At 38.2% G+C, this 17,350-nt stretch overlaps 2 protein-coding genes across 8 annotated transcripts in view; both read left to right on the top strand.

The window, feature by feature from the left end:
• Window positions 1-531: 531 nt before the first annotated feature.
• Window positions 532-8,196, top strand: LOC126758108 (serine-rich adhesin for platelets). Of its 6 annotated transcripts, none has more exons than XM_050472151.1 (9): window positions 532-756; window positions 843-1,007; window positions 1,097-1,334; window positions 1,409-1,763; window positions 1,831-2,107; window positions 2,165-2,664; window positions 2,727-2,838; window positions 2,898-7,551; window positions 7,610-8,196. In XM_050472151.1, exons 1-9 carry the CDS (start codon window positions 711-713, stop codon window positions 7,767-7,769), a joined length of 6,507 nt encoding a protein of 2,168 aa, XP_050328108.1. In that variant the 5' UTR covers window positions 532-710; the 3' UTR covers window positions 7,770-8,196. The 6 variants fall into 6 exon arrangements, with proteins under 6 accessions (XP_050328108.1, XP_050328103.1, XP_050328105.1 ...); XM_050472146.1 differs by having other exon boundaries at window positions 7,607-8,196; XM_050472148.1 differs by having other exon boundaries at window positions 2,724-2,838; window positions 2,907-7,551; window positions 7,607-8,196.
• Window positions 8,197-8,501: 305 nt separating this feature from the next.
• LOC126758730 (protein vav-like) overlaps window positions 8,502-17,350 on the top strand; it is a 202,783-nt gene continuing 193,934 nt past the window's right edge. The window contains exon 1 of one of the 2 annotated variants that reach the window (XM_050473099.1): window positions 8,502-9,915. In XM_050473099.1, the coding sequence (XP_050329056.1) occupies window positions 9,607-9,915 (309 nt within the window). In that variant the 5' untranslated portion in view covers window positions 8,502-9,606. The remainder of the gene's footprint in view (window positions 9,916-17,350) is intronic. The other variant, XM_050473096.1, reaches the window with a different exon arrangement.

The following is a 17,350-nucleotide window of genomic DNA, read 5'->3' as shown; positions in this document are numbered from 1 at the left end:
AAGTTATATTACAGTCGCGGCCAAATAGGAATAACCAAAATTGAAATTGAAACATGCCGCAAAATCAGCAGAGTTGCAATAGAAAAACTTCCAATTGTTTGAGAAAAGATAAACAACTTCTTGGCGTTACCACTTCGTCATATTTCAATATAAACAGTAGTATCACTATTTTACAAATAAATTACTGACTCCATTGTTTTTACATTGAAAACTTTATTAAAAGGCAAATAAAGGTGTATAATTATTCAAATACTGAAATAGAATACAAAAAAGACAAGACAATTATTGTTACCCAACAAATCACAGCTACCAAAACTCCAATATGTCCAAAAAACTACCGCGGAAACTAACCCACACCCAACCTGCATCACAGATAACTTAACCGAAAACTTGGGTAGCGCTGTTGGGTAATTACCTGTGACTTAACTGATATGTAGTTCACAGGGTGATAAGATGCTAAGCTGTTTACACTCGTCCTAAATAAGCGCTATAAAATTTTATAACCACATCTGGCAACGCGAAGGTAAGCGAAGTTCCTTTATGCCGCTAAAAGCATTTCGCTTATTCTTTTGGCAGATTTGTGAAAACATTTAGAAATTTTGTATCAAAGCAAACATAAAGTGTTTTTTTAATAGAGCTTAGCTTAGTTTTTGTAGTCAATAAAATGTGGTGTGTGTAAAAGTGTAGAAAAAAAGAAAAATAACACAAAAATGGATGCCGTTGTTTTGCATTCGGACATTGCGCGTCTTGTGCTAGGTAAGTGCTTACTATTGTGCAGCTGGTGCCGCTTCTGCGAAGCGAATTTTGTGAATAGAAACAAATATTTCCCTCCTATTTGCTAGGCTATTTAAAAAGACAAAAGTTGGAAAGTACATCGCGACTATTTTGTAAGACATCACCACATCTCAAGCATGAATTTACAGTATATCGGAGCGGTTTTACGCCACACAGTTTTTGTCCGGATTTGGAGGATATTATATGTGAATATGTAAATATCAAACATATTGGTAAGTACAGTAACAGATAACACATAAATATATGTACATAAAAATATAACACAACTAATGAAATATCTTATTGGAAATTATATCTATAGTCGATCGTTTCGTGTCTTCATTGACGAGTAGTCAACGTTTTGAACTTTTCGAACTCAAGCTTCCCGAGAAAGTCAAGTTATTGTTGGAGCGTAGTTTGGCGACAAATTCGAAAACACAGCAATCCGAAAATTCCACGCATAATAAAAATATTACAAAAAACAATTCAAATGCCAGCAGTAACATAAATTCAGATAAAGAGAACACAGCGAACAAACATCCTAAACAAAAAAGAAAACGGTGAATACTAAAATTTGTAGGAAACAAGATAAAAGTAAAACAATTACTACTAAAACTTTCTTATTCTTTTCTAGTGATGCAGTAGCATACTCTTCTGATGAGCGCCTAAGTCCTTTCTTCTTAAGCAGCAAAAACATAAAACGGCGACGCATTTTAGAACCGTTTTGCTTCATAAGCACGAAACAACAAAATTTACAACGTCAACGCCAAACTGCACAAACACCTTCAACAAGCGGCGATCAAACAGAGCAGACAGATGATGAAAATGAAGAGGACACTCTCGACGAAGATAGTAATGAACCGGAAAATGAAGAAGAAAATGGGCTGCATCATAATGAAACGGACTTGTCACTACTGGAAAAACCGACAAAAGAATCAACGCCGCACAGTAAATCGGCTAATGGAAAATTTTCAACACCATCTGTGCCGGTAATATGAATTAATTTTGTGCCTCGTGATATAAAATATTTTAAACATATGTTTTTTATGTTTACAGGAACTATCGCAAGCAATATTGGACAATCCACAATTTCAAATGAAATTAGTAGATAATATTAATCAAGCGCTCAATAACTCGAAATGCGGTGAAACACGGGCAGAAGTTAGTAATCCCACAGCGTCCACTTCCAAAATGTCAGTTAATGAGAATAATCTCTCCGAGGAGCAGCAAATTATCACTTCTAATGAAATGTTGGATCAGATGGTCAAGGACATTTTGAAAGCTACTGAGCAGGACCCGGCTTTCGATGCAATTGTCGAAAATGTTGTTGGTGGTATGTGTCTAGTGACTTTATAAATTTCAGTATCTTATTGATATATATTTATTATAGCATCCATACAGCCGGCAAACGCCTCAGCCGGTGTACAATGTAATATCAATGCTGCAGAAGCCGCGCCACAACAGCAACTAATTAGTATGCCGGCGGGGTTCGACCACCAACAACAGCAACAGCAGCAACAATTTACATTTGTACAACAACATCAGCAAGCACAATTAACACTACCAACTTTATCGACAATATCACAACAACCAACAGATTCCAGTACAGCTCCGCGGACACCCCTAATCATACGTACGGCTATATCGGCATCGAATACTTCACTGAATAGCGGTGCTGGCGATGCGCAAATTTTGTCTACGCTCACAGCAAATAATTCCTTTGGTTCCTTGATCGATCCGAACTTTTCGATATCAAAGTTGATCGTATTAAATTCGAATGATAGTGCACAAAAGGAGGCACCGGGTGGTGAACAGATCATTGGAAATATCACCGCTGACAATTTAATCAATCATTTGACGAATGTCGGCGATGCGACTGGGGATGAGCAGGTATGTATTTTCGAAACAAAAAATATTAAAAAAATCTCACTTTTCAATCCACATTTCAGCAGGTTTTCATCGATAACGCAACCGGTCAATTTGTACTTCTTGCCGACGAGGGTATATTGGCAAATTTTCCATTTCTTCTCAACGGTGAAGGTATAATACAACAAATTCAACCGGGTAATACTGGTACTTTAGAGCTTTCTTATAATGAAATTCTTTTACCAAATCTATTTTAGCGCCTGCAGGCCAACAGCCACAAAACACAGTTATCGTGTCCAGTGCGCAGAAAGTAAATGCGGCCGAAGAAAACGAAATCGAAGGCAAAATAGTGCCGTGCACCGCATGTAAAAAACCACAAGATGCTACGGTTCCCACCTCGCTGCAATCTCGTACAACAGCAGATAGTGAGACACCCAGTGGAAGTGGTATAGTGAATATGAAAGCTTTTAAAAGCTTGTCGACACCACGCAAACGCACCTCACATGTGCGCACGTTATCATTCTCACCGAAGACAACGGCTGGAAGTCAAGCTGCGCAGAAATCAAGCTTGCGTCCTAATCCTATCGCAGAGGAGTGCGAAGAGTTGGCCAATTCGGCTGATATACCGGAGCGACCCATCATAAAAAATGTGGAAATTCTGCCAGCTCTAGGCGGGCCCATCGACGCTAGCGCAAATGAAAGCAGCAATAGCTGTAGCGTCCCGCCTTTATTCGTCACCGAAGAAAGTAGCAATCAGACTGTCATAAAAACCGAGTTATCACTACGAGAGACCGGTGTAGTGGAGAAAACGGACAAAATAGACAATAAAATAAAATCTGCTGTAAGTGGCCTGAATGCAGATACACCGAAACGCAAACAGGTCCGCAAAACCGCGGTACGCGCATGCAAACGTCAACTTTCGAAATCTTCGGATGAATCTGAAACCAAGCCAGCGCCTACAACCGAAGTGGAACAAAATGAAGAATCGGAAAAAAGCGCGTCTCTAAGCGAGCCACCGGCCGGAGAGCAACGAGTAGAAAATGTAAAAGATGACAAAATGATGGAGGAATGGTTGCGCTTGCGTAATGCTTCCAATCGTGATCTCGACTCGCGTTTGCGTCAGATTAATGCCGAGCAACACGCCGTATTGCCGAAATCGGTGCGCAGAGATAAAAATACGTCGGTGAAACGGCGTAGTTTGCGGCGAAAAAGACAGACAATCTCTAAGCGCATGCGCAAAAAGGCGCGGCAGGAGGCGCACACAAAAGCACTGCTCGCGGAGAGTGAAGCGGACGCGTCAATCGTTGAGGATGAGCCTAAGGAAGTTGTGAAACCCGATATAAGAATCGTGGAAAAGTCGAAACGCGGCAAGTGTACAATCGAGAGCCGACGCGTGAGCAAAGATCGCAACAGCAAAGAATTCAATATAAAAATTCCAACACCGCAAAAGGACAAACGCGAAACGCTAACAAAAACGAAAAGCGAAAGCGTGGAGAGCGCCAGCACCGACAAAGCTGGAACAAATGATGATGCAGTCGATGGTACAGCATACGCAGAGCCTGCAACGCAAACTGCAGACAACACAAGCGTGCATGTATCGGAAGAGCACAAAGAGCAGGAGCGCGATCGTCGTACAGCAAATATTGCTTGTCTGCTGGATACACCCTTTAAAGCGCCAACGTTAATGGATGCAATCCCGCCTACACCGGGAAAACCGGTACCCTCCCTAGACACGCCTGCCGCCAAGCTACGCACTGTTGATGGCGATATGCAACTTTCGACCTCATATCTATTTGGTTCGCTGACAAAAAGCGAATTAGATACCCCACAATTGAGTGCAATAACGCCCGGTTTGCGCTTTACACCATTCGGCTCCAGTCGGGATGTGACACCACGTAGTGGAACAGCACCAACGGATTATTCCTCCGGTGGTTCGTACTATAAACCGGATGAATCGGAAGATTTAGATCGCAATTTTGAAAAACTTTTAAGAGATTCAGCGCAAAAGCAACGACAAGAAGAGGAGGAGCGAGCAAAACTGCTGGAACAGCATTTAAATGCAGAGGAGGTGAAAAGTGCGCTCTTTGAAGAACCAAGACAAACAGTGGTTGACGAGAGGGAACAAGCGGAAGCAGAAGCTGAGAAAATATGTGTGGAAATACCAGCTGAGAAACTGAGAGTCGAACCCATAGTACTGAAACGCGTTAAATCATTTGGCGCTGAAGGCACAGAGAGCACCGAAGCGACCTCAAATATCGACCCCCATTATACGCTCGTTTCAGATTTGCCTGAAATTTGTGCGGAAGGTGAGTCGTCCGATTCCTCCAGCACAGCTTCTACTTCTACGTCCTCATCTTCATCGAACAGTTCCACAAGTAGCTCGAGTTCTTCAACGAATTCCAGTAGCACAACGGACGAGGAGGAGTCAGCAACGCATGAAAAGGAAACGCCGACCAAAAATGCTAACCTGTCTTTATCGCTAGATAATCTCTCAACAATAAGTAGTACAGAAGATGAAGAGTGGCAGAAGTTAGCTGTCACAGAGGAAGAGAATTCACAGTTGGTAAGCAATGATGGTGAAGTACGTTACCCGGTACGTAGTTGGCTAACGCCGAGCAAAGTCGATCCGCAAGCAGCAGTCGAGACCCACGAGCAAGCGCCAGCGACTACTATTAAGGTAACAGTACCATTGAAATCGGCCGAGAAAAAGAATCGCTTGGAGGACGATTTGCAGCAAAAACGTGAACGCATGATGGAGAAGCTGAAGCAAGATGCCAATCAGCGGCGTGTTAAACAACCGATAGCTACAACAACACCATCAGTTAGCAAGAGCGCTGCGCTGATTGCGAGCCGCAAGCTTGTGGCGATGAGAGAGAAAGCCAAAATTCTACCGGCGAAAGCGACTATGCTGCCAACTAATTTAGAGGTAAGTCAAGTCAAACTCGCTGTGGAAGTACAGGAGAAGCGTACCATGGAAGTACTGACAGCGCTACAGCTTTCCGCCAAGAAACAAGCTCCACAGTTCAGCTCGGATAGTGACGCTGGCAAAGCGCGCAAACCGATCACTGTGCCACCAATGGCCTCGCTGGACGACAATGCAACCACTACGCTCTTCACACAAGCGCCAACCGCTGCTGTGTACGAGTTGACAGAGAAAACCGAGCGACTGCCGTTAAAGACGCTCATCTCGAAAGTGAAAGCAAAGCAAAGGCAGTGCGAACAAATTGAAGCGCTGCCGGCTTTGAAACGCTCACGTACCACAAGGGTGGGACGCAAGAAAATTGTACGCAAACCGCTCGGCTTCAAGGGCACCAACGCGCCCGAAACTGTTTTCGAACCCGATCAATTGGAGGAAGTGAAAACACCGCATAAAGCAATGACGAAAAGCGTGGCGGAGCAGGAAGGTAGTGGTGGAAAAGATGCTGTTGTTAGTCCTGTACCAAGGATAAGAATAAAAACACCGACAGGGTTAACTGCCGACAGACCCAGCGCATTACGTGTTTCGCCGCGTTTGCTTGGCAACAAAAAGAGTAGATTGAAGGATGGTAATGCGGACGAGAAAGAAGATGGCAAAGAAGATACATCGGAGGAAGCCGTAGTAAGCGGCAAATCCAAGAAACCACTAAAAGCTGCGAAGTCCAAGGCGGCAACCACGGCTAAAAGGTTGTTAGCGACTGTTACCAAAAAGTCACCTGTACGTACTAGAATGACGAAAAGCAAAAGAACGGCGCCGACCGAAGTATTACAAGCAAAAATAATATTGGAAGAGCAAAAGCAAGACGAGGATAAGGTTAGAGACGAACAACCAAGTGAGAAGCAAAAGTCTGCAGGTGAGGAGATATTACCAGTTGAGCATGCGAAATCTGACAAGTCTGACAGTAGCGAAAAAGTTGAAAAAACCAAATCCGAAAAGAAAAAATATACTGAGAAAAAGGAAAAGGAGTCAAAACAGTTGGATAAACCAACGAAGGCATCCAAAAAGGACAAAGAAGCTGAAAAAATTAAACAAACAGATAGGCCCACGTCAGCTGAAACGAAGTCCGGAAAACACCCGGTTACAGAAACAACTGTTACGGCGCAGAAAAGAAAGCCCATAGATAATATAGAAACTGTAGATGATAAAGAAGACATGACAAAACAAAAAACTGAAGCGACATCCAGGAGCAAAATTATTGACGATGCGAGCATAACAAATGAAAATACCAAAACACAAGACGCTACTAAAGAAATACAGACACGAAAAGATACCAGATGTGAAGGACACGAATCAAATGTTGACCCACTTGATGAAAATATACAAGATCAAGCAATTGAGAAGAAAAAATTGACGAAAGAGAATGAAGCTGCAGAGATCGCGCCAAAACCGGAAGTCTTGCCGACATCAACCACAAATATGGAGACTGAAACTGCTGACACTGCCGAAACCTCCGAAGAAGATCCATTAGAGCATTGCGAACTAACGTCTGTTACGGATGAGGATCCGGTACGCTTTATATCAGTTACCTATGACGGTCCCGATGGTGCGCCAGCAAATCCCTTGCCACGACGAGATTTTACAAACTTCAAAATGGTCGTTGCCTTCGATGAGGAGGAGAAACACATTTGGCGCATCAGCAACGAAATGGTTTTGTTCAGTGCATCGCCCGCATCACAACAAATACGTAACATTCCGAAGAAACGTAAAGTGCGAATAAATACATGCGGCAGCAGTGATAATGATAACATCACCACTGTAGGTGTAGTACATAGTACGACAACAACATCACGGCAAGCAACCAATGCGACTGTTAACAGCAGTGAAGACCGCAATCAAAGGGAGAACAGTTCGAATGAAGCCAAACCAGTAGCAACGTCTACACCCATCTCTGCGCCAGCCACGAGCAGTACAGAAGAACCACGAAGGCGGACGACGTGAGTTCAAATATATATTTTTTGCAATATTATGTATTATCTCTTTTATTTACAGCAGAATAACAAGAAATGCTGTCGCTGGTACGGAAGTGGCGAGTGGTTCTGCGTCGGCGCCACCAGCAGAAGTAGCAGCGACGAGCTCTGCTGGTCCTACAGATGTTCTCGAAATAGATGACATTGAATCGCTACTTTCGCGTTTGCATGGGAAAGAGAACTAATGAATTTACGATTTCAGTATATACTTAATACGTTAACTTAAGCTTTTACCAAAATATGCTTTATGTGCATTGGTAAAAAATATGCAGCAAAGAATTAGTATTCGCAATAATAGTTAACCCGATTTAAGTTTTATTTTTAAGTATTATGCAATATTGCACTTTAATTTCGATAATATTGTATAAGTATGTACGTTCAAGAGGTGTTGCTTGTGGCTGCGAGTGAAAATACATATATCGGAACCAATAAGGAAGAAAAACAAAATTTTGAAAGAAATACTCCTCGGTTTAAAGTTATTACTTTTATGTGTACTATTATGGAATCTTTAATCTTCTTTAAGGAGATGTTTTTATTTTAAGCAAATGTCAAAAATAGACTACGGCGTGCACAAAATCAAAAAATAAATGGTTCGTCATAAATAATTGAAAACTTTTAATCACTGCTTTAAAGAATCGGTCTAAAAACACGGAACAATAAAAATAAAGAAAAAATTTAAAATAATTTTTACAAATCACGAGACAAGGAACAGACCTAGCCTTATTGTCATATGCAAATACAGTACTGTCAAATAAAATATTCCGCTCTTTCGTAGTCTAGTACATTTCGGTACATATGTAAATTATGACTGAACTCTTTCCATGCATAATACACAGTAGCCTTTAGTAATTTAAAAATTGCTAATACGTCTACAAAAACACCAAATTTAAATTTCCCAAATTTACTATCATTTTATTATTCAGGAAACTTGCACAACTTTTATTACAATTTATTGCGTTTAAAATGTGGCAACACTATGCTTTCGTCTGCTGTCAAATTGCTTTGCTTGGCTGATTGTGCTGACAGGACGCAAGGAACTCGCCGTCGCATTCAAAGGCAGTAGTTGTCGCCTTCCAAATCAGAGGACAAATAAAATTTTATCTGCAACGGACGAGTGAAGTGGTTTTATTTTAAATGCGGGGAAATTGAAGATTTCAATTCCAATAATAAACTTAAGTTTGTGAAGTGAAAAGTTTCTTGTATTATTGTTTGTGTACGCATAGTAGCGTACTTTGTGTCAAAAAGCCACCGTCCTTGATTGCAAGTGCAAATAAATATCAAAGGCTAATAAGCTGCAGGCAGCAGTGTCGGAATTGGCCGCCGTCGTCGTCATAGTAGTTGTTTTTTAAAATTTCATTGAAGCACGCCCATATAACATCATAACAAAGTATATATGTATGTGTGTAGTACTTTTATGGAATTGTAGAATATTTAACCAAAATCACAAAAACAAACAAGAGTAGAGCAACAATTGTGAGCATCTAGTGAGTGTGGTATACTACATTCAAATTATTATTAATTAAATGAATTGTGCAAATGTATTATGTGTGAAAGCGAGCAAATATTGTTATTGCTATAGAAAAATAGCCATAATTGTTTACGTGATGATTTGTTGAAAGAGTGTAGTCAAGACCGTGCAATAATTCCATAGTGTATCACCGCGTGTATTTTTCTGCGTCCATACATGCATATTGTGTGTACATAAATGTGCGTGTGTCTAAAATAAATGCATATGTGCTCATATGGCTGTCAATGCTGGCGCGCGTAAAAAGCAAATAAAATATTTGTGGTTTGTCGTTTTGTTCAGTAAAATAATTTGAAGTGTTCCACCGTATAAAGAAATATAAAATATATATACAAAAACGCACAACTGTAAACAAAAAACGAATATAACTATAGTCCCAACAATAATAAAAAAATTACAGTTAACATACTCCCGAAAGAAGTGTCGAAGTTATATTGTGAAGCATACAACAACAAGAAGAACAGTCGATTTCAACTACATAACAATACAACAGCAACATGGCTTTGCCAAGTAATAATATTGGTACCGGCAGTGGTGGCGGTAGTGGCGGTGTTTTAGGAGCCACCGGCGGCGGTAGTGCTGGTAGTGGTGGTGTCGGAAATAATGATTTGTGGCGCGAGTGTGTTGCATGGTTAACACGTTGCAAAATTATTCCACCCGATCACAAAGCCAATTGGCACGATTCAGAAATACGCGTCCTTGCCTTGACGCTACGAGATGGTGTTTTACTTTGCAATTTGGTCATTTATTTGGATGCGAACAGTATGGATCCACGCGATTTCAATCGTAAGCCACAAATGGCACAGGTGAGTTATGCATATTATCACTTGTTATTATTCATTGTTTGAAAAGACGTGTCCACAGTTACATACTTATGTATTTACATACATAAATGGCGCCACCACCGTGCCCAGCCAAGGCCAGACTTTTCCTTTCTGACTGTTTACTTAACTTCCACACCTATTTACATACTATCAATGTACATATGAGTGCAGGGATACGTGCTATATAAATATGTGTTTTAAGATAACCCTAAGAAAATAAATTATCTTATTTTATATGTACATACTTATGTGCATATGTATAAATTATGTGGCTATTTCTGTGCCATCCAAGAACTCTGCTGTGTTGTTTATATAATTTCTATAGATGCGCTTGCAGTCACATTTGTGCTATGTGATTATAACATTTGCGTATCTCCGAACAAATTCCCTGTTCGTCTAAGCAAATATGGTAGCGGTAAACGCAACCAAGTTATAGTTGTACGTATATGTATATTGGTACCGGTGTCTCTAACGGCTTATTTAATGACTGATAACAGTTAGACTAATCGGTTGACAACTCGCTTATTATCTGCTATCTAGTCACTTTTGGATATCTATAATTTGTAATCAATGTTTTCATATAGTCACACCCCTACATACTTTGTAGATTTACATATACTGCATGTATATAGTACATATGTATGTATGTATGTACATATGTATAATTATAAGTGATGTGAGTGAGCTCCGACATAGCGTTGTTTTAATTACATATTCTAATCATAGATTATATTCCAAGAATATGTAACCATTTAAATCTATAGGTACCTATTTCGATCCCAGTAGAAATATTGGGGTTATAACTACTTACTATATTAGTGCGGTTAATCAAGAGTTGGTATAAAGTGATTACTATTCCATTGTTTCAATATTCCGAATCTGTGAGGGAAAGCTACATTCACTAAAATATATGGAACTTTTTGACTGAAATGCCTTAGTTGGGCGCATCTGAAACCACCCAAACGAGATTTCCACGATGGTGGTGATTTTGACATGGGTGGCCAAAAATGTTTGAAGATGGGAAACTGGAAGCAATACGCTATGAAGATTGTTGTCAAATACCAGAAGAGCCCCTAGAATAACTTAAGGGGCTATACCAGTGTGACACTTTCAAAAAAAAAAATTTTTTTTTTTTGCTTTTTTCGATAGCTTATATATTCAAAAATATCCTGTGAAATCGGCGAGGTCGTATTTTAAATAGTTTTTGAATGGCAGCGTTCTAAATAGCGACCGCTCAGAGGTGCAAACATATACATATATAAGTGAAACTTTAAACGCGTTTTTCTCGAAACGACATTTTTCAAATTTGCTGACATTATAACTCAACGAGAAATTAACCGATCGACTTCAAATTAAAACTGGATATAGTTGAATACATTTGCTATACAATAGACTACGATCTTTTTGATTGGCTGAAAATTGTCAATTTGGCATTAAAAAAACGACAATTTTTTTCGTAAAAAAAACGATTTTTTTTTTCAAAATGGCGCCAATTTTCTTAATTTTTGATATTTTTCAAAGATCGTAGTCCATTGTATAGAAAATATATTTAAGTTTAATAAACATTTTGAATTTTTTTGTTTCAGCTACTCAATCGATCGGAATCATGCCAGCAGTTGAGGCACTTTTTTTTTGGCACTTCCGCAGACAGCACATTACTCCGTTATTTTTCAATATTTTTGTAAAATTTTTTTTTTTTTAATATAGCTAAAAATATACTTTATTACGTCCATAGAACGTCGAAACATTCAATCTAGTACTTTCTTTTAAAAAAATTCACGAAAATCGCCTAATTTTTCATGCGTCACACTGGTATAGCCCCTTAAGCAGCCATTTCATGTACTTGATCGCTACAAAAAGAAATCGGTTTTGCATCAGATTGTGACTGCTAATGAAGAATGTATTCATTGCAACAACCACTAACTCAAAAAATCCTACGTGATACCCGGCTAACCAGCTCAATAAATGGCCAAGCTGAATATCCATTTCGCCAATGTAATGCTCTGTATTTGGTGGGATCAGAAGGTTGTGCTGTATTATGAGCTTCCAAAACTGGACGAAACGATTAATGGAGACTAAATAAAAACTAACTGGAATTACGGCGACTAGGAAGTTTTGCTCATTCCCTTTAGATCAGACCTTTAAATTTTTTCACAAATGTTTTAAATTCGAATTTAATATCCATTTTTTGAATTCGAATTTAATTCGTCGAAAAAAAGTATGATATTTAAAGAATATTCGTACCGTGTACGTTTCGGTTACATTGACCCAATCAACGTGTGAACGGTATGAAAGATGTTTCTGTCGCTACAACACCAACAACCCTTTAGATAATAATTTTTTTTTAACAAACCATATAAATAATTGTGTAAATTATTGTTTGAAAAATATTAATTAAAAATCTTATACAATTTAACCAATACATATTTTTATATATCTTGACTTACAATGAATTATTCTAAGCTACAAAAAATTACATTTTTCCACGTACGAACTGAGCTAGTAAACAACAAAATGGCTTTTATTTAACATGCATGTGTATAAAACTACATTTTAAGCTGCTTTTCTTCTTTTATTTCATTTACACTGTTCAAAACTCATATATCAAAGAACACGTCTCATGTGCGCCGCACTGATTACAAAGGTCTCACAATCCTTTATCATCCAACACCATAGCATATTACAATGCCTCAAATTTCGTTCTCACTTTTGCTTCCAATTTGTTTTGTGCCATTCAATTGAAGAATTTCCACAAAAACCAAACAAACAAACGCAATCACATACTAAATGCATGCTGAAACATCGAAATGTCAGCAGCAATTAGTAGAACACAAAGCCCACAGTTTGTTATCAAGCGATTTGTATGGTTTTCACTATTTATATGCAAAATTAACTTCCTTCCGCTTATCAACAATGCGTTGCAGAGACAGCTGCAGAGGCGGCATTATAATTGTTGTTATTATTTGTATATTATTGCTGTTATTCTTGTTAGCCACACAGCAGACATATCAAAAGATAGACATTTACATACATACAAATATATAAGTTTAACATTTTTGTTGTTGTTTGTACATTGCTAGCCATTATACTAAACATACATATAGAGATGTATTATATATGTAAGTACATATGTACATAGTCGGACATAATTGCTGTCACTTCAGCTTGTGTTGTTATTATTATTGTTGCTGGTGTGAAGTATGCTGACTTTCTATCATATTTTTCTTTTGTTGCTTTTTGTATCAGTATTTCTATGAAGTAATTAAATAAAATATTGCAAAGCACAAAAGGAGATGTGTAGGAATATGTACATATGTATGTATGTCGCTTGCCAAATGCTTGTTTGATACACAGTCGTAAATTTGCCGAGAAACTGGATCGAGGCAAAATAATGAAAGAAATAAAATAATTTTGGAATGGCGAACATAACAATTTTTTTTTTTAAGTTATGTATTAACTGTTAGCTAAGAACAAAAATGTGAAAATTTGAAATTATGAAAATATTTAGTGGGCGGGCCCACCTGGTGCGAAATTTCGAAAAAAATCAAATTTTTTTATTCTTGCTTATATCGATAGCCTATACCTTCAAAAATAATATACTAAAATTTTAAGTGATTATTTCAAATATTTTTTTAGTTACAGCTTCTTAAAGTGTAACCGTCAATCAAACGGTATTTTTCGAATTTGCTGCAGTGTTTACATCCATACAATTGACCCGTTCACTATGAAATTCTCCATGCAATGAGCCACCAATTTTTTGCTCTGATCAAAAATCTAGTTTTGGCAGATCAAAAACGTCCAAAATTTTTAATCAAACTAAATTTTGTTTTTCAAGGCGATTATTCATCAATATTTACTTTGTTGCTTTCAAAGAAATCCCCACCAGAGGGAGTACACCAATTTTCCAGTCCTCGAAACACTTTTCTTAAACACGTTTTGTGATGAGGTTTAGCTCCTTCACGCGACTTCCACGGAGCGGAAATTTTAGTTTGAGGAGCAAGAAAAAATCACACGGAGCCATATCTGGTGAATACGGTGGTTGATCGTTGATATTCATTACGTTTTTATACTCTCGCAACAAAGTTGCTAAGAAGAGTATTATAGTTTTGTTCACATAACGGTTGTTTGTAAGTCCTAAAACTAAAAGAGTCAGATATAGGGTTATATATACCAAAGTGATCAGGGTGATGAGTAGAGTTGAAATCCGGATGTCTGTCTGTCCGTCCGTCTGTCCGTCTGTCCGTCCGTCCGTCCGTCTGTCCGTCCGTCCGTGCAAGCTGTAACTTGAGTAAAAATTGAGATATCATGATGAAACTTGGTACACGTATTCCTTGGCTCCATAAGAAGATTAAGTTCGAAGATGGGCAAAATCGACCCACTGCCATGCCCACAAAATGGCGAAAACCGAAAAACTATAAAGTGTCATAACTAAACCATAAATAAAGATATTAAAGTGAAGTTTGGCACAAAGGATCGCATTAGGGAGGGGCATATTTGGACGTAATTTGTTTGGAAAAGTGGGCGTGGCCCGCCCCCTGCTAAGTTTTTTATACATATCTCGGAAACTACTATAGCTATGTCAGCCAAACTCTATAGAGTCGTTTCCTTCAGGCATTTCCATATACAGTTCAAAAAGGGAAGAAATCGGATGATAACCACGCCCACCTCCCATACAAAGGTTATGTGGAAAATCACTAAGAGTGCGTTTAGCGACTAACAGAAAGCGTCAGAAACACTAAATGGCAGAAGGAAGCTGCACCCAGGCTTTTTTTTTAATTGAAAATGGGCGTGCATGTCCAAAGAGACGTGTTTACGGTACTGTTTTTGAAAAAATAATCAGCTTTATCGGGACGAATCGAGCTAGAACGGTTTTCATACCCAAAATATCCACCAAATTCATTCGAACAGACTTGCAAAAGATGTCGAGCTCTAATGCCATGTCTCAAACCCTTGCCTGTCGATTTTCAAGCACCATATCCCTCTATTTTTTAATATTTCATCAGTTGAAGGTGTCGAAGGTCGTCCATGACTTCAACGGTCTCTCGACCGTATTTGAAGTCTTTATACCACTCGTAGGCTTGTGTTTTTGATAAAACTGAATCACCGTAGGCCTTTTCCAACCCTGAATTTTTTCGGAATGTCATTTACCCGGGGAATTTAATTACAATTTTATGGTGCTTTTTTGTCAATGTAAATATATTCTTAAAATTTTAAAACAATTTATATAATTGTGTCTCTTAAAAATACAATTTAACTAAATTTTGGTTTATTTTGATTATCTAGACACTATCTTGATTTTTGTTGCATTTCCGATTCAAAAAAAATGCTTAAAAAGCTTAAAAGCTGAGTAAGTCTTTCGATAATAACTTTTTAAATAAATTATTATTTTTTCTTTGTTTTTTTTTTATTATACTTTTTTCTTTAATTATTTCTAGAAAATTTAAGCCAGCTTTTCTGTCCGTATATCGATATGAAATTTCGCTTCTACCAAAGGAGCTGCTCATTTGTAGGAATCGCCGATATCGGACCACTATAGCATATATGGTAGCTGTCATACAAACTAAAGAATCGAATTCATTGCCCTTGCATGGAGAATTTTTTATATGATATGTCGATTAATATTAACAGTTTCACCAGGTTTCAGAAGTTAATGATATAACACACCCTTCTGATCCCAGCAGACACAGAGTATTGCCTTCTTACCGAATCGATCTGTTTTCGCAGTTGTTGTTTTTGTAACGGTTATCTAGTCCCCATTAAGGTGATAAGGTTCAGTTTTTGCAGTCGATGTTGACGGTTGTTCCAAGTTAATCCATGATTTTCGCCGTTTAGGATACTTAAAATAAATCCATTTTTCATCATCGCTTTGAAGCAAACAGCATCCTTCCCATAATATTCAAACGGTCTGAAGTTGTTTGTTGTGCAACATTTAACACTGCTGACATTTGGTTTTGACTCAAAGTATCATCTTTATTCAATATTGCTTACAGTTCGACGTCTTCAAACCTTTTTGGTGGTACTTGACGTTCCTCAGTTCTCGCATCAAAATCTTTATCTCTGAAACCATCGTGTGCATGATGCTTCTGATAGCGCATGATCACCGTATGCCTTGACCAACATTCGATGCGACTCAGCAGCACTTTTCTTCAAAAGGAAAAAAATTTACTGCGTTCCGCAAATTATCACTCTTTGGTACAAAATTTGAAATTTTTTTCAACTTTTTTTGTAAGGTTTATTAATTTTTTCAATGCCAACCAAACCAAACAGAAAAAAGGTTTATAATCTTAACCTCACTTCATAACGGTATTTTAATATGTTTTTCTAAGATTTTCTTTTATTAATTTTGCTTTCCTTAGTTTCATTTTTATTATTATCAATATTTTTTCTATAATATATTTATATTTTTTTTATTTGGTCTCCACTCATATTCCTCATTGTTTTAATTTATTGTATATATTTTATACAATTTGTTTATTTATATATATGTATAACTGAAAATTAAGCTATGACTTTAAATCGCAAATTGTTCATGCTTCAGTATTAGAAAGATTCAGTCTGTGTTCTCTAATATACTTTGCAATATTGTTCAAGAATTTTCAGCGACTATTCTAAACATGAAAGCTAAAATTCATAAACGTGCATACACCCACACGCCTACACACACACAGACAATGTTTGATGTCATCTATCATACACAATGTTTGGGTGGCAAACAAAAGTTTTGCGAAATAAATTCGACATTGAACCCAGGGGGCTTCACAGATAATGAAGCACGCACAACGTAGGAAATACATGCAACATGACGCTGCGAGTATAAACAACTACAAATTGTATACACAAATAGTTATGAAGGCATGAATGTATGTATATGTTTATATCTGGTTCAAGATAGGGTGCATTTTAAAGGCTTACCCAATTTTTCAGCAAGCATATTTCAACAAAAAGAAATTAGAGAGATATGAGTTCCACCAAACTGCTATTTGGTCTCATTTTTATACTCTTGCAACATTTTGCCTCAGAGTATTATAACTTATGGGGCTTCATATACATATATATAAATGATCTTCTTCTTCTTAATTGGCGTAGACCCCGCTTACGCGATTATAGCCGAGTTAACAACAGCGCGCCAGTCGTTTCTTCTTTTCGCTACGTGGCGCCAATTGGATATTCCAAGCAAAGCCAGGTCCTTCTCCACCTGGTCCTTCCAACGGAGTGGAGGTCTTCCTCTTCCTCTGCTTCCCCGGCGGGTACTGCGTCGAATACTTTCAGAGCTGGAGTGTTTTCATCCATCCGGACAACATGACCTAGCCAGCGTAGCCGCCGCTGTCTTTTAATTCGCTGAACGTACAGCTCATCGTTCCATCGAATGCGATATTCGCCGTGGCCAACGCGCAAAGGACCATAAATCTTTCGCAGA

Source organism: Bactrocera neohumeralis, chromosome 5 (genome assembly GCF_024586455.1).
Source record: "Bactrocera neohumeralis isolate Rockhampton chromosome 5, APGP_CSIRO_Bneo_wtdbg2-racon-allhic-juicebox.fasta_v2, whole genome shotgun sequence".
Classification (NCBI taxonomy): Eukaryota; Metazoa; Arthropoda; class Insecta; order Diptera; family Tephritidae; genus Bactrocera; species Bactrocera neohumeralis.
The sequence above is the reverse complement of the archived record's forward strand: the minus strand, read 5'-3'. Positions and strand labels throughout refer to the sequence as shown.